Source organism: Loxodonta africana, chromosome 5 (assembly GCF_030014295.1).
Source record: "Loxodonta africana isolate mLoxAfr1 chromosome 5, mLoxAfr1.hap2, whole genome shotgun sequence".
NCBI classification, from domain to species: Eukaryota; Metazoa; Chordata; class Mammalia; order Proboscidea; family Elephantidae; genus Loxodonta; species Loxodonta africana.
In genome coordinates, this window is record NC_087346.1 from 37,821,969 (window position 1) to 37,841,233 (window position 19,265).

General features: G+C 50.3%; 1 protein-coding gene across 2 annotated transcripts; it reads left to right on the forward strand.

The window, feature by feature from the left end:
- Window positions 1–861: 861 nt before the first annotated feature.
- PITX2 (paired like homeodomain 2) lies at window positions 862–18,574 on the forward strand. Of its 2 annotated transcripts, none has more exons than XM_064285439.1 (3): window positions 862–921; window positions 13,700–13,905; window positions 16,383–18,574. In XM_064285439.1, exons 1-3 carry the CDS (start codon window positions 876–878, stop codon window positions 16,944–16,946), a joined length of 816 nt encoding a protein of 271 aa, XP_064141509.1. In that variant the 5' UTR covers window positions 862–875; the 3' UTR covers window positions 16,947–18,574. The 2 variants fall into 2 exon arrangements, with proteins under 2 accessions (XP_064141509.1, XP_003410447.2); XM_003410399.4 differs by lacking the exon at window positions 862–921 and adding an exon at window positions 12,144–12,830.
- The last annotated feature ends 691 nt before the right edge of the window (window positions 18,575–19,265 follow it).

Sequence of the window (19,265 nt, forward strand, 5' to 3'; positions counted from 1 at the left end):
CGCTTTGCCTGTGGCGGAAAAGGGGGAGTGCGTTAAAGGCTTGGCTCTCAGCGTTGTGGTTGGAAATTTGAAAAAGATTTGGCTTGCCGGGGAGGAGAAGGGGGAGAACTGGGGGAGTCGTTCTCCTATGGCTGCTTCTCGGTCTTCGGCGGGCAGTAAGCCTTTCCGGGGACGTTTGCCTTGCCCTCCTAAGTCTCACTCCGTCCTCCCCGTCCATCCCTCTTCTGTGATCTTAAATCATGTTTTAGGGTAAATAAGTGGCCCGGTGAGTATCTCCAGGGACAAGCGTGGCTAAATATGGAAAAGTGGCTCCTGATGTATGAGGCCTGAAGACAGCTCTCTTCTGGAGCACCGTAGGCCCAGAGCCTTAAAATCCCCTTCTTTTCAGATATTCAGAAACTTTGGGGGGGGGGACTGCTGTCTAGGACACTAGGATGGGGGAAAGTGGGTCCTGACATCCTACAAATGTTTACTGAACCCCATAACGAACAAGCAGTGTGCTGAATTGTGGCCTTGGCATACAATTTCCCAACTTTTCTGTCAAGGTTGCCCTCGTATTCAGACGGGGTCTTAACCCCGACCTAGACATCCTTGTGGATAGATTCACAGCCTGGTTCCCCAGAATTCAGTGATTTTGAAGGCCGGTCGTCCCTGGGCCCATTTGCTGCAACTCTGGAGGGAGATCCCCCTCTTGGTAAACAGATGCCCGGGATCAGGGGCGGGAGCGGGTATTGCTGGGCTGCCAGAAGCTGTCGGGTGCGAGAAACGCGCCTGAAACCCGGCACAAAGTAGGCGTCTAATAGCTAGTGTTGAGGTAGCTCGCCGGCCGCCGCTTCTCAATGCCATCGACTCTTGTGTTTTGCAGATAACGGGGAATGGAGACCAACTGCCGCAAACTAGTGTCGGCGTGTGTGCAATTAGGTAAGAGCCCGCTTCTCCTGCATGGGTCAACTGACTGGTGGCCGCGCCACGCTAGGGCGGCAAGAGGGCACCAGCCCCGCGGCGAGGCCCCGGCCATGGGCGCTTCCCGAAGCGGCCGGCCTGGGCAGGACAGAAATCAGAACCAGGACGCCGGCTGCCTCTCCTGACCAGGGCGGGCAGTGGATGGGGAAAGTGCCCCGCGGCGCGTCCCGACGTCCCAGGCCTGGTCCTACGGTCGGGAGCCGCGGGTGGCCGGAGAGGCGCGGAGAGAGTACGCGGCCCTGCGCCAGGTTGACAGAGCGTCCGGGAGATGGAAGTGCCCTCCGCTCTTTCCTCTAACTGGGTCTCTGCTCTTTGTTCCTCTTTCTTCTCCTTCCTACCTCGCCTCCCCACCGCCCCCCCGCCCCCCCCCCCCGCCCCATCCCCTCCACCGCGGTCTGGGCCGGCTCTCTCCCTCCCACGTGGGGCTGGCGCGCGCGCGGCCCAGGCGTGCAGCCGGCGGCCGTTGAGTGCCTCTTCTCCAAAGACTCCGAAATCAAAAAGGTCGAGTTCACGGACTCTCCCGAGAGCAGGAAAGAGGCGGCCAGCAGCAAGCTCTTCCCGCGGCAGCATTCCGGCGCCAATGGTAAGGCCGGGAAGGAGGTGCAGGCCGCGCGCTGGGCACCCGCCTCCGGGCCTCTGGGCCTCGGGTGAGGCGCACGCAGGCGAGACCACCAAGTGGGGAGCGGCTGCTGCCTGAACGAGACACTCGGCCTCCGGGTAGGACGGGAAACAGCCGTCCGAGGGACGTTAATTCCTTTTCCCAAATTATACTGCACTCCTGAGACCCAACACCTCTGCCTCCAGCTCTTTCTCGCTCTCTCCCTGTGGCCTAATCTTACGCAGGTCTCAGCCAACCTCCGCGCCTCTAGCTGGCATGGAAAAGTGGTCCAACAGCGACCTCTGTCGCTCACCACGTCCCACAGAGCGCTGCACCACTAGGCCCCACCCCGGCCCGGCGACACTCAGCTGTGCCCCGCCCAGGCCTGTGGGTGTAGGGTATACCGCGGCAAGGGTGGAAAGGAGGCTTGGGTTGGCCAAGGATCGCCTGCGCAGAGTAGGAGGAGGCGGGGGCCGTGTGTGGAGCAGATGACAACTGCTCTGCAGAGCCCGAGGGCAGCGACTGCGCAGCAGGCCAGAGTAGAAAGGAGTGAGTGCTCGCCCCGGTTGACACGAGCCTACCTGTTGTGGGGCCATCGAGGGTGCGGGTTTTGCTTCTGTCGTGGCATGATTGGCTGGTTCCACTCTGCTCGAGTCGACGGGCACTGATGCCCGGAGTCTGAAGGCTTATGTAAAATGTTCAAACGCCTCCAACCACTGCACAGGCTTTTGCTGAATTGAAACTTGTCGGGTGTGTGTGTGTGTGTGTGTGTGTGTGTGTGTGTGTGTGTGTGTGTGTGTGTGTGTAAGAGGTGGGAGACAACCCTTCCTCTGGAACACATGAAAAACTCAAGTTTACTCTTCCTCTATTCTCCTGCTTTGCCAGGCCCTGTAATAAATAAGTGGCAAGCCTTAGGAGGTTGTTGACCTTTGATAGAGTGAGGAGATAAAACCCCCCACAGCCTTCGGCCCCTAACCCCCTCTTTCCGGATTAAAGTGTAAGGATACAAAAGTAGTGCATACGGGAGAGGGGCGCAGTGAGACCCCCCGCAAGTAAACAAACTGTGAATTACTGAGAAGAAAATAGAGCATTTGGGCTTCCCTCTGAGTCTGAGAGGAAAGCATCTGTTGTCGAAAAAATACGTCTAAAGCAGTCTGGAGCAGAACTGCCCGCCACTGGACAATATCGCGAATCCTCCTGCTTGGCCAGTTAACCGCTCACTTGTCCGGGATTAACCCCATGGGGTTAAATGGGGGCAGTGCAGAGATAACGTCGGGTGATTTCTGTCATTAAGATTGTGTTAAATTCTTCTTCTGTTTGATAAACGGTCGTAAAAATAAATTATTAGACCGGAGTATGTTTGGGATATAGTTAAAAATCAAGAGCAGCAATGACTCCCGGAGAAAATGCTTTGTGCGGGCTCAGCCCCAGCTGAGCGGAACTCAGCGATCTCGCTTCGCACGGGGAGGGCGCTGTGGCGTGGCTGGACACTTCCTTGCCGCCGCAAGGAGCTCAAGAGACTCTAAAGGTCTCCTCCGACTCCTCCACCCCTACCCAGGCTTTTCTTGGCCCGGGAATGGTTTCTGAGGACAGGTAGTCTTCTCTCTACCTGAGAGAGGCAGGGCCCCTGTGAGGAGAAACCTAGGGTAAGGTGGGGACCCCTTAAGTGGGCAGGAGGCCAGGAGCCAAGAACTCACGTTCACGCCCCTCACAGGCCAGGTAGGCGCCCCTGAGCATCTGCTTTTGATAATTAGCAAATAAATAAAGAACTAGTAATAATGAACGATTGTTTTCTTAACCCTTAATTTCAGGCCCTGATTATTTTAGGGTATGTGAAAGGCTCTTCCCCAACGCTGCCAATACATCTGTTTTCTACCTTTTGGACAGAAGGGGGAAACTGCTGCCCAAACAGGTTTAATGCCATTAATTAAGAAGAGGCACGTGATGGGAAGAAATGCTGAAAATCTTGATTTTGTTGGCTTTTAGTAAACCTGGAGGACCAAAGCTGTTACACAGGAGTGGGCAAAGCTGTAGGGTTCCTAAAAAGTTGTCACAGTCTCCTTTAGCTTATGGAATATGCAAGTTCCTGGCTACAGCCTGCTTTAAAAAGGATTTATTTCCTTTACTTTTTCTACAGTTTTTATTTGCTTTAAAAAAGAAAAGTGTTTACAGTGGCATTCGATGTTTTAAAAGGGCTATGGTATTTAATTATTGGTACTCCCTCCCCCCCCAAAAAAAACCCACTTTATCCTCCTTTGGGGGAAAAAAGGACCCACACAGTTGGTTATTCTGACTCATAGCGACCCTATCTGTGTCAGAGTAGAACTGTGCTCCATAGAGTTTTCAATGGCTAACCCCCCCCCCCCCCGCCCCAGAAGTAGATCTCCAGGCCTTTCTTTCTCTCTGTGGACTAAAACCTCTAACCTTTGGGCACCACTCAGGGACTCCTGTTCTCCTGGAAGGCTTTTTAAAAACGCTCTCTGAGAAGGCAGTATCGACCTCTGGGAGGTTTGGACTCTCCTCCCTTCCCTAAGCGAGTCCCCTTCCCTGTGACGCCCATTGGACGGACCCTCCAGCCTGTCTCAACGCCCAAAACGGGAGTGCGCATGAGGGCGGCTGGACATACCTAAGTCCAGACGTTGAGAAGAGCGGAGAGAGCAAAGGCAAGGCATGGGTGTGAGGGGAGGAATAGTTGTCAAGTTAACCAGCTACTCCCCAGAAAGAAGTGGCCCAGGTCCACAGAGAAAGTCCTCCTAGAACAGAGGCCCTTGCCTTTTTACTTGCTTTGGGGGTTCCCAAAGGAGCCTTGATTTTGCGGAGCTAATAAAGCGGTCTTGACCTTCAGGAGAGGAACTGAGGGACCTTCTCCGGTCAATGACCCAGAAAGTTTCAGGGCGGCGGCTTTCGACTCCGGTCTGAAATTGGACGATGCTACCGCCCCCCCCCTTTTTTTTTTTTTTACCGCCCCCCTTTTTTTTTTTTTTTTTTTTTGGCCCTGGCGCCTAGCTTCGCGTCTCGACTTGGGGCGGGTACCTTCGCCCAAACTCCCTCCGCGACGCCATTAATTTTTGAATAGCTTTGGTAGAATAGAAGAGCTCAAAGTATTCGACCCAGGTCTCTGGTGGGAAGAGTTCGACCCTTTGGGAGGGGGCGCTATCAGGCCCCTCTTGGCGCCCCGAGCCTGGGCGTACACCCTTCACTCAGCCGCAGCTCGGTCCCAGGCTTCCTCGGAAGACCCGGGTCAATCTGGGCCTCAGCGGCAGCCGTGGACTCCCATTCATTCAATCATCAGATCTTTGTCGAGCACATACTGCTCAGACTCTAATGTACTTCCTAAAAACAAATAATCGGGGTTCCCTTCGCCGTTGTAAAGCGACTTTAATGCTAACACGGATACCAGCGAGAGCAGTCCAGACTGCCTATAGCAAAACGCAATACTGTGGCGCGTGGGGCGGCGCTCTGGGCCTGAGCACTGTCAGAAAGAGGGGGACATTTAGAAGGAGGAAGAAGAGAGAGAGAAGTTGGGTAAAGTGAGGAGGCTTCCATTTTCTTTTCTTCTCTTCCCCCACCAAACGTGTAGCTTATTGGCAAACGCAGCCTTTCTGATTTGCAGCTTTTCCCCACCAGGAAAAAGTATACCAATCGTCAAAAGGTACTCCCTGGCATGTAGGGGTTCCCGCCCGCAGAGGTGGTCTTTACGCAACGTGTTCCTTGCTGCTGAAATGGTGCTACTGAAAGTTTCTTAAGGCTGGTTTATCTGTTTCCGCGCCGCCCACCGTTAGTATATCCAGCAGTTGTTAGAGCCACCCCGGGGAAAAGGAAATGTATAACGAAAGCTTATTCGTGAGCAGGAATATACTAATGGAACAATCTGATGTCTTCTTAATCCTATGTAAAAAGCTTGTCGTCTTCCTAATATTGACTGAATAGGTAATTAATGGCTCTTCATCTAGATGAATACCCTGTAATCCAAGGTAGGCAAAAGACAACAAGCCCGAGATAGAAGACAAAGGGCCCAACTGCGGCCGCTCCCCTCACCCCCCACCAACCACCGGCCCGGATTGGGAAACTTTCAGAGATGAAAAAGGCAGGGGTGGGAGAATATACTTACCGTTCTCGGGCTGGACTTAACCACAGCACCTAGCCACCGTCTCAGTTTTCCACTTTTCCCGCACCAGCCTTCTCGCTGCGTTTCTTTCTTCTTACTTAACTCCTTTAGAATGTTGCCGTCCTTAAAGGTCCTGACCAGCATCTTTCCCCTGAAGCCCCCACCTCTCATTTGGGGAAGTGGTTGATAATAGATGCTGAACATACAAGGTCCCCAAAAAGCCCTGGCAAAGGATCAAACTCTCCTGAGCGAGGAGGAGGCTCCTTTCGTCAACCACCTAGACACAGAGTCTGCGAGGACTAAGGTAGTTGGGAGGGGAGGGAAAAAATTAATGGAAAGAGAGAACGCATGGAAAATGGTGTGTGTGAGAGAGAGAGAGAGAAGAGCGATCAGAAGTGATAGAGTCAACTTCATTGTGAGGATCTGACATGAAGAGTACCCATGATTCTCCCAGCATGTTTTTAACAGACTGACATTTTAATTTAAACCTTTAGAATAATATATTACTTGGGTTACTACAATGAGGTGGGTTCCTTTTTTTTTTTTCTCTCCCCCTCTCAGCTGACAGCTTTTAAAATATTATTTCACTAGGGAAATAAAAGCTTCATCTCAGATTATAGGTGGGTATTTTTGGATTTATGTGATTTATGGTCGCCATGACAACTAATGCTGAATGTTAGCTACCAGCCTGTCTGGGAGAGGGAAGATAGAAAAAAAACGGAGCGTGAGACAAACAGAAAAGAAGGACAAGAGCTGGAGAAAGGAGAAAAAAGAGAGTTTTAATCCAACTGTTGTTTTTTTAAAAAAGTGACTTCCTTAGCCCATTGCCACTTCTCACTCTCTGGGCCTGGATATCAATATTCATTCACATATTCTGTCTATATCCCTATCTATCTATCTGTCTCTCTGTCTATTCCTGTGCCCCTAGCATTCTCTTTAATTTGCTAATTTCCAGTTAAGAAATGGGGACAAAGTCAGTTGCGTTCCAGAAATTAAATGAGTAGAAACCCTGGTGGCTTAGTGGTTAAGAGCTAAGACTGTTAACCAAAAGATGGGCAGTTCCAATCCACCAGGCGCTCCTTGGAAACTCTATGTGGCAGTTCTACTCTGTCCTATGAGTCCGAATCGACTGCATGGCAACAAGTGTAGTTTTGGGGTTAGTAAACCTGTAGCGCTGACATGCAAATACGAGGAAGCATTACAGCTTGTTGGCTCCAGTGCTTTCAGCAGCCCCGCACCTCCTGTAATCCTGCGTTCTTCTCCCAGCCTCCCACCCCAGCCAGTTTCCCTAAACCTCAAGTGCTTGAGCAACTAGACAGTAACAGCAACAGAAACATGGGTGCCATCTGTATCTGCAGGGACAAAAGAGGGCGGGTGTAGTAAGTATACCTACAGACTTCTTGATTCAGAAAAGAATCTGCCCTCTTTTCATAAATTAGCACTTTTTTTTTTAAACTCCATTCAGGGAAAGGGAAAAAAATTAGACACAGAGAAGCCTTTAATTTCTGGGTCCTTCGGCTTCATAGCTCTGGGGGAAGGGGACCCTTTGCAGCTTGGTTTGTGTGCAAAGAAAAGCCAGAGAGAAGGAGGGGAGAAACGGCCATTTCTTGGGCAGGGTACAAGGTCTTCATCTGACCTCTGCGCCTTACGCAGTAGACACGCGCGCACACACACCTCACGCCCGTCACGTGGCTCCAAGGTGAGTCCGGGAGGGCCTCGTCCTTGAGCTGGTCTGGACAGGGACAGGACTTCTGCCCACCCTAGGGCCTCACAGCGCAGGCAGATTTCTAATTGAGCCATCTTCCAGGTGAGCTCTGAGGACAGATTCTTTCCAAAAGCCGAGGATTGTTGAGTTGTGTCCCCAGCTGTATCCGGGCCGCCGCCGCTGTGGCGGCGGAGGGTCTGGCGGCGCAACCCAACCGCTCCAGCAATGGCCAGAGGGGCTTTGCACAACCAACGCTAAAAAAAAGTGTGAAATTAAATAAGACTTTAAGACTGGTAATCGGTGGCAAATACCAGCTGAAAATAACCTGACCCCTGTCACACATTTCTCTTTTTTTAAAAAATGAGAACACCCAATTAGGAAGACCCCTGATGTCTCTCGGACTCGAAACCCCAAACCCACTCTGGGATTCCCTTCCTCGAGCCACGAGGTTGTGCAGCAGTTCCAGCCTCCCTGCAGAGTCCACGATGATTTTTTTCTGGGCTAAAAACTTCTGCGATGGAGGCAGTTGTTGTTATTAGGTTGTTAGGTGCCTTTAAGCCGGTTCTATCCGACTCATAGCAACCTTATGTGCAACAGAAGGAAACATTTTGGGACCTGCACCATCCTTACAATCCTTGCTATATTTGAGCCCATTGTTGAAGCCACTCTGTCAGTCCATTTCTTTGAGCGTCTTCCTCTTTTTTGCTGACCCTCTCCCAAGCATGATGTTCTTCTCCAGGTACCCTTCCCTCCTGATAACATGTCCAAAGTATGCGAGACACAGCTCTGCCATCCTTGCTTCTAGGAAACATTCGGGTTGTGCTTCTTCCAAGACGGGTTTGTTAGTCCATGGTATATTCAGTATTCTTTGGCAGCACCATAATTCAAAGGCATCAGTTCTTACTTTGTCTTCCTTATTTATTGCCCAGCTTTCTCATGCATATGAGGTGATGGAGTCAGAAGTCACAGTAATTTCTCTAATCAGCCCAAGAAGAACTCAGCCGGAGGTCATAGTAGAGCAGAACCCACAAAATACATACTGCTTCCTTACTTTTAACCTCTTCCTCATCTCTGCAATGCCTGACTGGGCAGCGAGAAGTCTTTTGCAGATTAAATCTCCAAAGTTGCCCACCACATGCCACGGGGTTTTCATTGAAAAGCGTTTCTTGGTCTCCACTACTCACCTCCCTTTCCCCATCATGTTGATGTTCTCCTGCCTCCTACAGATGAACCCTGTTGGGCCTAAAAAAGGCATCACCCAATTCTGACTCCCTAGAGTGTGTGACTTATACACATAGGTCTCATATAGGGTCGCTATGAGTCAGAATTGACTCCACGGCAATGGGTTTGGGTTTTTTTTTTTTTTTTTTTTTTGCCGTTACTATTGATGTTTAGAGTGTCTGAAGTGATTAGGAGTTGAAACTCTGCTGGAAAATGCAAAGAAAAGCCTTACTTTGACTCAGTTGTTTGGCGAGCTCAGGGAAAAAATATATATATATATATAGTGTGTGTGTGTATTTATATATGCACAGAAACCCTGGTGGCTTAGTGGTTAAGAGCTACAGCTGCAAACCAAAAGGTCGGCAGTTTGAATCCACCAGGTGCTCCTTGGAAACCCTATGTGGGCAGTTCTACTCTGTCCTGTAGGGTCCTTATGAGTTGGAATTGACTCAACAGGAGTGGTCCATGTATATACGTTTTATATATATATATATATATATATATTAATTTGAGCTCTCCAGATCATTGTCTTTATTATTCCTTGAACTTTGAGATGGTTTGACACAATTCAAGACTTCTTATTGGCTTTTTCGGCTGTCTGCAGATCATCGGTGCTTTCAACTTCTTCCAAACTTTGGCACTATGAGGAGCTATGACTTGCCCTTGGGTTTTTCACTCACTTTGGAGACTGTATTTGCCATGATACAAAGTCCTGTCAGTTGAGCAGAGTCACCAGAGCTTAAATCAAAATTCTGTGTGTTTACTGAGAGATGGGAACAGCTTAGAAGTCTCTATGGCTGTGTGGAGCTTCTCAGCTTTCTAGAGTAAGGAGTTTTGAAAAACACTCCAAACTGCCAACAAAAATCGAAGCTCCAAGGTTTGAATCTTGAAACGAGGAAGAGGGTATGCTCACCGTGATGTTGTATTCTTCATCCTTTAATGTGGTGAAGTCTGTTCGTAAAGGAAGCTTTAGGGGCATGGTATTGTGGGGACCACAGCTATGCAGATGTTTAAAAGAAGAAACCGGAATATGATTAGTAAACACATTGGGCAGAATAGAGCTGAATTCATATTGACTTAGTTATAGGTCATCGACTGGCAGTGTAATGGGAGGAAATATTTACTTTACACATATACTTTATGATCTTGGGGGAATTAGAGGAAATTCAATAAGAAAATGGCTAGAAACATTTAAAATCCTTATTTAAAAGACTTAAGCAAATTAGAGTATTATCAGATTAAAAACCACTACAAATGTAAGAGCATTGTCTTTGGTGAAACGCTGTGGGGTCTAAGAAGGAGATTCTCCACCAAATCTCAGGGATAAAATGCGTCATTTAAGCACCGGATAATGAGCAGAATGTAAATTAATTTAACCTTCTTTACCAACAGGCTGCTGGTGTAATATGTATAATTTAGCGATAAGATTGCAGGACCTAATATAGCTGAATGTATGAGTCTTCACTAATGCAGACCTGTCACATGGGGCTGTGTTCTGCTCCGAGCAGGTGTGTGTGTTTGTGGAGTGGGCAAACTGAAATAAGAGGTTAAAACCAGAAATGCTGATTTAAAGAGAAAGCTCACCCTTGTAGCTACATTCTTCTTGAAGTGGGATGATACTTGTGAGGAAAGACTGGAGAACAAATACTTTCTTTCTCATTTGGTCCCTTGGACTGCTGAAGCCTGTTTAAAATGGAGGAGGGGTTACAGATAAGGTCTTTTAGGGTTTTTTTTTTTTTTTTTGCCGAGGTAGTTGCAGGACAAAAGGGAGACACATGGGTTACCAACATATTTGCAGGGTGTTTCATCCACTCTGCCCCTAAGTTTCCCAATCTTATGAACAAGGACAAGGAGGGGGTTTCTGAAGATACCTAGCACTGGCATTGCAAATCATTGACTGTAATGTCAAACAAATACACATTCAGGGATGATAACACTAACTCCACAATAAAACAATCGCCGATGCAGAAACTCAGGGGAGATTAGGTTATGTTCGCCAGCTGACCTAAACTAGAGGGCAAAAGGACTTTCATTTTGAATGATATCTTTGTATTTCTTTTTTTTTTCTTTAATTTCTTTCGAAATAGTGCTGTAAAGAGTTGGCGGTTCCCAAAGGTGATTTTTTTTCTTTGTTTTGTTTAAATGAGTAAGGCTTTGCTTTTTCTAGTTGAGCTCTCTTGTAGGCTTTTTCCCTTAGCCCACATTCTACTGCCTCAGCCTTGCTTGGACTTTAATGATTCAAAACAGCCTTGAGCTCCCTAGAAAAAGAAAATTATCCTTGAAATTGGTTATTTGGCAACATTCTTAATTTTATGGAAATTCATTAAAGCATATTTCATATATAATTAGCTCAAGGTTGTTGATTCTACAGGCTTTATGGACTTGAATCTGATTGATAATAAAGTAAACAAGAGAGTCGAAATGCAAAGCGTGGCCCTCTCTTGGGTTAGGACGAGCTTAATACAGTGTACAAGGAATTTGAAAGATCTAGGATACGTGTCTTAATCAACGTTAAGTAGAATGGATAAGCTTTCAGCATTTTTAAAGCGCTGGGTTAGAGTTTCTGTTCTATTGTGCGTTTTCTGTCTGGGGACTAATAAGCATTACAGAGAACGTGATCCGAGGCGACTTTTTATTCTTGTATAAATCCAGAGTGAATCACCAAACAGTTGTTCGCTTAAAGTCAAGGTAATTTTCTTTTGACGGGTCCGTTTGCTTCTCGATGTCTCATTTATTAGCCTGCGTTTTCAGGGCTCTGTCTTCTTTGCAATTAAGTAAATCTTCTTCACATTAACAGAGCATTCACTTGACAGGCTGGTTAGAATATTTAAGATTGGAAAGATGATTTGTTTTTGTTTTTAATGTTCTTGTTTTAAGCTGCATGTGTCCTTTTTATATAGCCAAAAAAAAAAAAAAAAAACTCTGGAAATGGATGTAGTGAGACACGAAAGGGAAGGCGGCTGGCTATCTTGTTGATCTTTGTTTCCTTCGGCCCTCGACCTTTCTGTCCCTTCTCCCGAGTCTTCTACTCCCGGTCTCTTCTCTCCACATCCCCGCCTCGAACTAAAAGCCGAACTGCGTTCGGCCTGGCGGGAGCAGAATTCCCGGGAGCGGGCCGGTGTAGACCCGGTGAGCCCAGTGAGGCATTAGCTCGGCCCCGCACTGCTGATAGGCGCAGGCAGGACCGTCCCTCCGCCGCGGCTCGGGGCCTTGTGATTGGTGCGGAGCCACGTCACTCCCGCCTGGCGCTGGGTCTAGGAGGAGGCGGAGGCACTGAGTGCCGCAGAGGGCCGCGGCAGAGTGACGTCTCGGCACCAGGAAGCCCGCCTCTGGTTTTAAGATGTTAGGCCAACAGGGAAGCGCGGAGCCGCAGAGCTAGTCCGTCGCTCGCCTGGGTGCCGGGAGCTGAGCTGCACCCAGACCGGGCTCGAGCTCGACCAGCCGAGGGGTGTGCGTGTGCGCGCGGTGGAGGGTGCTCCTAGAGGCCCCCACCGCCGCCGCCGCCGCCGCCGCCGCCGCCGCCGCCGCCACCGCGAGGGATCTAATAACAGCTACCTGTCCCTGTCACCCTGACACTTCGCTGTCAGGGCTGCGGCGAGGGGGACCTGCAGAGCTTGCCTTTCTCAGCGCGATCGGCGTTAGCTTTCCTTATTAGAGAGGTGTTCAGGGGAGGGCGGGAGAGAGGAAGGGGATCTTTGCCCACTCTTGATTCGCTTCGGAGTTTTGAAGCCAGCTCCCCAAAGACTCTCCAGCGGTGTCGTCCTGCCCATATCCCCATGTCTCCGTTTGACCGCTGACTTTCGGCCGCTGGACTTTTTCGTTTGAGCCTTCGGGAGGATACCGGGGCGGCTCGACTCGAGGACTCGGGGAGGGTTGCTTCAGGGCTGTGCGCGTCCTCTGGCTCTGCCCGAGGCGGCCACGGCGGGGCAACTCCACGCCTAGAGCGCGACCGAAAGCGGGAGGCAGCCACTGGGGCTCGGTGGGGCGGGAGCCCGAGAGTCGTAGGCGGCGCGCTCCCCTGTCCATGAACTGCATGAAAGGCCCGCCGCACTTGGAGCACCGAGCAGCAGGGACCAAGCTGTCGGCCGCCTCCTCGTCCTCCTCTTCCTGTCACCATCCCCAGCCGCTGGCTATGGCTTCGGTCCTGGCTCCCGGGCAGCCCCGCTCCCTGGACTCTTCCAAGCACAGGCTGGAGGTGCACACCATCTCCGACACCTCCAGCCCCGAGGCCGCAGGTAAGGCGCCACGCCGCCCGGCGGACGTCCCGGCACAGCAGCCCTCGCCACCCGGCGCCTCTCGCCCGGGAGGAAGTCAGCCCCTGCTGCGGGGGGGGGGCGTGGTGGGAGTGGGCATCCAGCTTGCTGTCAGAAGAATATCCCGAGCCGGGATTCTGATGACCCCACGTCCTTTTCTTTCTGCCTGGTCTGGGTGACCCGGCTCAGGTGGCGCAGGCAGCTCTGCCGCTCTGTCTTTTCATACCCCGTCCTCTTTTCTGTTCGCTGGGTCTCAAAATCCCAGCATCTCCATTCGAGGACAGCTCAGAGGCCGCCCTACCTCTGTCCTGTTCTTCTATCAACTTTCAGCTCCGGAATACCACCGCTCATTAGAAAAGTATTTCCAAAACTCCGTCTCAGAAATGCTCTTCGCAAAGAGACAATTTTTCTAAAGGGCCAGGGGACTTGGGTGCCTAACTGAATCCCAGTGTCTACATTTCCTAGCTTTCCGAAACCGCACTGCAATCTGAGCTTTCTGCCAGGGGAGTCCGTAAATCGCGCGCGCGTGCATGTCCGGGGAGATTTTGTGTGTCTGCACAGAGGTGTAAAAATATACTTGAAGGCATGGGCTATAAAAATAACTGGCCGCGGTGCCGAGATAAACATGTAAATAAAACGAGCGGCGCTGGGGGAGGGGAGAAGATGGGGCGCGCGCTCACCCTCACATCCGCACACCCCACAGACGCTGCGCTCCCGGAGGTTCCCGGGCGGCGCACTCCTTCCTTGGAAGGCAATCTTGCTCTGCCCCGACCCCTGCCACTCCGTCCAGTTGCAGTTCGCGGGTTGCAGTTGGACATGCTGACCGGAGCCTCTGTGTGTTTCGTTTTCAGAGAAAGATAAGAGCCAGCAGGGGAAGAATGAAGACGTGGGCGCCGAGGACCCGTCCAAGAAGAAGCGACAACGGCGGCAGCGGACTCACTTCACCAGCCAGCAGCTGCAGGAGCTGGAGGCCACGTTCCAGAGGAACCGCTACCCGGACATGTCCACGCGCGAAGAAATCGCCGTGTGGACCAACCTCACAGAAGCCCGAGTCCGGGTAGGAGCCTGCACGGAGGCTGGAAGGCGGGGGGAGGGGGTGTTGTAGAGGTGCGCGCGGTGGCTAGGAGGAAGGCAGGGCTGCCGGGGGTGGGGGTGGGGGGCGCTGGTGGGGAGCTCCTTTGCAAAAGGAGAAGGCCACGCGGCTGCCCAGGTTGGAAGATTGCAGCTCCCTTTCCGAGGTCCGGCCCCCGGCCCGGGGCAGGAGCCCGGAGCGGCCCGGGTGCACTGCCCTGCCACCGCGAGCCCTCCCTGGCTGGGCCGCGTGGGTGTTCCCCTGCACAGGGCTTTTGTTTTCCGGGCTAGCAGTCGCCCGGCGAACGCTAAGAAAATTCCTCCCAGGCCAGGAGCCGAGAACAGGCTCCAACCTGTGCACCTTTAATAAGGAAAACCCGCCAGAGACACACAAGGGTTGATCCTCCCTGGGAAACCTTCCGGCAAGACACTCCACGGCTTTTTCTCCTCTGGACTCGCCCTCCCTATATGGTCCCTGCGTTTTTTTTCAGCCATTCACGTCTCTCCCACACCCTATCCCCTGGTTTTGTGATCTCCGGAAGGGAAGTTTAAATACACAAGTACTATTCTGCTCGTTTTTTTTTTTTTTTTTTGAAAGAAAATCCTTCCGTTTGGCTTATTTATCTTTTCTAAGGAGCTGAACACTGTGGAATTTATTTCTCACACCCCTCCTCCTAATTATAGTTTTATAAAAAGGGCTTACCTTAACTTTGTAGCAAATCTGTACTTTACGGATTGGCAAAAACGAGTTTAAATTACCCAATAGCGACATCCTGCTTTATGCTGGTCAGTAGAAAATTCCAAATTAGTTAGGATTCTGGACGCAGAAAACAGATAATCAGAATCCAGGGACTTTGCTATACACATTAAAAAAAAAAAGTGCACTGGAGAGAATAATAAAGCCCCAGTTAGGTCAGAGAAAGCTAAGAAAACAAAATACAATAAAAGAATAAAGACCAAAATACGCTCCCAGAGCAGAGGGAACCAAGGCGCTCTGTGGGCGGCATTTGTGCTGGGTGTGAGTGTCTGCTGGTGGATAAAAGCCGGCATAAGTGTGGAAATAGTTCTAGTTTAACTGCTCCAAGTGAGGGCTCAGGGCTGGGGCTGCGTGGTTTTGCTTAAGGTCAGTCTTTCATTAGCCTGCCGACTCCTGAGGGGAAGGGGCCTCGCACGTACTCTTCTCTCCTGGGCAAAGTTTAGACTGCCTAGGGTAGAAATGGAGAGTAATTAAAATAAAAACAAAACTGCGTGATCTCTGGAATCCTTCGGAAAAGCTCTCCTCCCCCCACCCCCCTTGTCTGCATCCCCTTCCTGGCCCCTTGCCGCAGCCAGCTCGGTTCTTGCTCTCTCTGGCTGCCTCCTTTCAGGCCGGCTGCCTGCCCAGCCAAGTGGGAGTGAGGCGTGCTTGTGCTTTTTATAGCAGTCGGGTGCAAAGAGGAAGGGGGATAAAAAGAAAACCAGAATGAAAGGGAAAAGGGTGTGGGGGGGAGCGGTTTAGGCGTTTGTACCCGGCTGAGATGTGTAATGTGAAACATCACCGGTGTCAGCTCTAAGATCTCGGGCCAGGCCTTGCTCCAATACACAAAAGTCGCCGTCTGGGGCGACGGGCAGGACCGATGTGGATTGGGAACGGGGTTGCGGCGGGGACACGGGTCTCGGGTGGGGGCTGGCAGGCCTGGGCAGCCTCCTGCACAATCTTGCGGTGGTGCAGGGTCGGAAGTGCAGGAACCAGCCGAAGCTGGGAGAGCGCTCGGCCTGCCTGGGGTGGGCGGAGGATGAGAAAGAGCCAGGCAAAGGGAGGAGGAGAAGGCTGCAGAGAGACGGGTTCTGAGTTCCCAGAGAGTTACACGCCAAGCTCGAGGAGTTGGAGGAGCTGTCCGGGAGATGATTTTTTTGCTTTTGATTTGGCTGTTTTTGTTAGGCGGGGAAGGAGAGAGGGTGTCTCGGCCCGGTGCCGGTTAAGGACGGCTGTTCCAGAGAGTGGGGGGCGAGAGTCGAGGTCCGGAAGGGGATGGAGAAGGTGTGTGGGAGAGTGGCCCTCTGGTGCCCTCCCAACCTCGTGTCCTCATCACTGTGGCTTTGGAATGGAAGCAGGTTTGCAAGGTGACCCGGCAAGGGTTGGGCAAAAAGCTGGCTGCTCCTCGTTTATTTTACAGTAAGTGTTTTTGGACCCATAGGAGAGCCTGGGTTAGTGATCTAGCCGCCCTCAGGCCGCCAGAACTTCGGCTGGGGTTTGTGGCGAAGCTCTAAGCCTCAGATGGCAGACTAGAGCCACATGGGAACACCAGCGTCTCGGGCGAGTGGGGAGGGGGAAGGTAGGGAGTAGCAGGGCGGCAAGGTTTTGTGTGTGTGTGTGTCGGAGCGGGGTGACTTGTGCTTTCTCAGACCAAAGTTTGATTAATATTCTCTATGGCGTCTGTTTGCTTCCCTGCCCGTCCCCCGGCCCCCCCCCCCCCACCCCAGGTTTGGTTCAAGAATCGCAGGGCCAAATGGAGAAAGCGAGAGCGCAACCAACAGGCCGAGCTGTGCAAGAATGGCTTCGGGCCGCAGTTTAACGGGCTCATGCAACCCTATGACGACATGTACCCGGGCTATTCGTACAACAACTGGGCGGCCAAGGGCCTTACATCAGCCTCCCTGTCCACCAAGAGCTTCCCCTTCTTCAACTCCATGAACGTCAACCCCCTGTCTTCGCAGAGCATGTTCTCCCCGCCCAACTCCATCTCATCCATGAGCATGTCGTCCAGCATGGTGCCCTCAGCGGTGACAGGCGTTCCGGGCTCCAGCCTCAACAGTCTGAATAACTTGAACAACCTGAGCAGCCCGTCGCTGAATTCCGCAGTGCCGACGCCGGCCTGTCCTTATGCGCCGCCGACTCCTCCGTACGTTTATCGGGACACTTGTAACTCGAGCCTGGCCAGCCTGAGACTGAAAGCAAAGCAGCACTCCAGCTTTGGCTACGCCAGCGTGCAGAACCCGGCGTCCAACCTGAGTGCTTGCCAGTATGCCGTGGACCGGCCTGTGTGAGCTGCGCCCACAGCGGCAGGATCCTAGGACAGTGCTGGATGGGGCAACTCCAACCTTGAAAGACTGGGAATCATGCTAGAAAGTCGTGGGCACTAAAGACATCTAAAGAGATAGAGAAAGGAAACCACTGAGTTAAAGAACAGCTCCTTTGATTTCAAAGGAATTTCCTCAGCGCCTGACATCTTTCACAGTTGCAAGGACACACATGTATGTATGTATGTGTGTGTGTGTATATGTATGTATATATGTATATACACACACACACATACACAAATGTTTGACTGGATATGACATTTTAACATTACTATAAGCTTGTTATTTTTTAAGTTTAGCATTGTTAACATTAAAATGACTGAAAGGATGTATATATATCGAAATGTCAAATTAATTTTATAAAAGCAGTTGTTAGTAATATCACAACAGTGTTTTTAAAGGTTAGGCTTTAAAATAAAGCATGTTATACAGAAGCGATTGGGATTTTTCGCTTGCGAGCAAGGGAATGTATATACTAAATGCCACACTGTATGTTTCTAACATATTATTATAAAAAAATGTGTGAATATCAGTTTTAGAATAGTTTCTCTGGTGGATGCAATGATGTTTCTGAAACTGCTATGTACAACCTCCCCTGTGTATAACATTTCGTACAATATTATTGTTTTACTTTTCAGCAAATATGAAAAAAATGTGTTTTATTTCATGGGAGTAAAATATACTGCATACAAATTGGTCTGGATTCTTTCTGCCCTCTGTCGCCTGCCCAGGGCTTCTCAGCCACTGCTTCCTAAACCAAACAGTCCCCTCTGCCTGCCCAGTTAAACACACAAGGCAGCAGTACTTAAATTTGGTAGAAATAAATTGTAGTCATTCATCAGAAACTTAAAAAAAAAAAAAAGCACTCCCAGAAAAAACACTGCAAAGTGTCTGGTCTTGTCTCTCAGATTTTTCTTTGGCTTAAACCCAGAGGATCCCATTACTGCAAGCAAATAATATAAGAAAGAAAGGAGAAAGAAAGTAAGCCAGCTTGGAATGACTCTCAAGTTTACTTCTTGAGGGGAAAAACCTGCACCTCCAGTAAATTGTTCTGGAGAAGTATGTGTGTATGTATACATGTACAGTTTATATACATTCCTCTCAAGAGGAATATATCTCTAATAAGTTTACAAGGAAACACCTCCAGTTCAAAATATTTAGGCCTCACGTTTATCTTTCAGGCTTAAGTAGAGAGATCCTTCATGTTATATTGCATTACTATTTCCAAATCCTTTTGGGACATTAAAAGAAACAAAGACCATTTCTAAGAACCACAACCCTTCAGTTTCTCAAAGAGCCCAGAGGTTGAGAGGTTAGAGTGGAGTTTCCTGAATCTTGTCGAGTAATATGTAGTTGAGGCAAAGGTCATGCGCCCCATGTTTAGTTTTAAATAATATTGACCCATTAATTCTAAACCTGCTTGTTCCTGAAATTATACAGGATTATAGTTTGCAAACTGCTGGACAATGAAGCAAATCAAGATGAATTACAGCCCTGGCCCTCCCTCCCATCCTTTGACATCTAAACTGGGAATGAGGTCTGTCTGAGTGTTCAAAACAACCTTAAGCACCCGCTCCTCTGTTGGTGGCTTTCAGTCTTTTTATATATACATATATATACATGTATTTGATTTTGTAACAAATAACAAATACGATTTAAGTCCCAAAGTACTAATCACCGTGGTTTGGAGGGTCAGAGTCGAAAAAAAATCTGCTGAGGCCTTTTGTTAATCTTGTCACTCCCCTCCCCCGCCACCTCCTTCCCCGGTGGGCAAGGACAAACACCACTCTGGAGAAGGGTGAGCGAAAATTAGCCGCGGGTTTTCTGGAGCCGAGAAAACCTGTGTTTTTGCGGTTAGATTGCTTTTATCTCACTGAAACTTTACCTATAAGCTTTTGGAATTCAGCCACTAAGTCTTTGTTGTGCATGAAACTGGGCTGCCACTTAAAGAGAGCGTTTATAAGGCCCCGATTTAAGATCAGTGCTCAACGCACATTAACTTTCTATCTTGTTTAAGCTCTGCCTCCGACCTGCAGCGGGATCACGCGGCAGCGGGGGGCAGATAAAAGCCCTTTGGACGAGGGTCACCTCCGTCCTTGTTGTTCACTTGAGAGCAGTGGAGAGGAAAACGGTCCCCACGGGCGGACTTTGGCTTCTGGAGCCGCGGGGCCCACCCGTCCCGGCCTCCTCCAGCCTCCCCCCCGGTATAGGGGGGAGGGGCGGCGGGGCAGGGACGGAGGGGGCTGGGACAGGGGATTTGGGGAAGGGGCTGGAAGCGCTAACGAG

Coding starts and splice junctions, on each gene's coding strand:
- PITX2 (XM_003410399.4), top strand. CDS start 12,620: ATGAACTGCATGAAAGGCCCGCCGCACTTGGAGCACCGAGCAGCAGGG. Junction 12,831..13,699: donor CTCCAGCCCCGAGGCCGCAG/GTAAGGCGCCAC, acceptor TTTCGTTTTCAG/AGAAAGATAAGAGCCAGCAG. Junction 13,906..16,382: donor TCACAGAAGCCCGAGTCCGG/GTAGGAGCCTGC, acceptor CCCCCACCCCAG/GTTTGGTTCAAGAATCGCAG.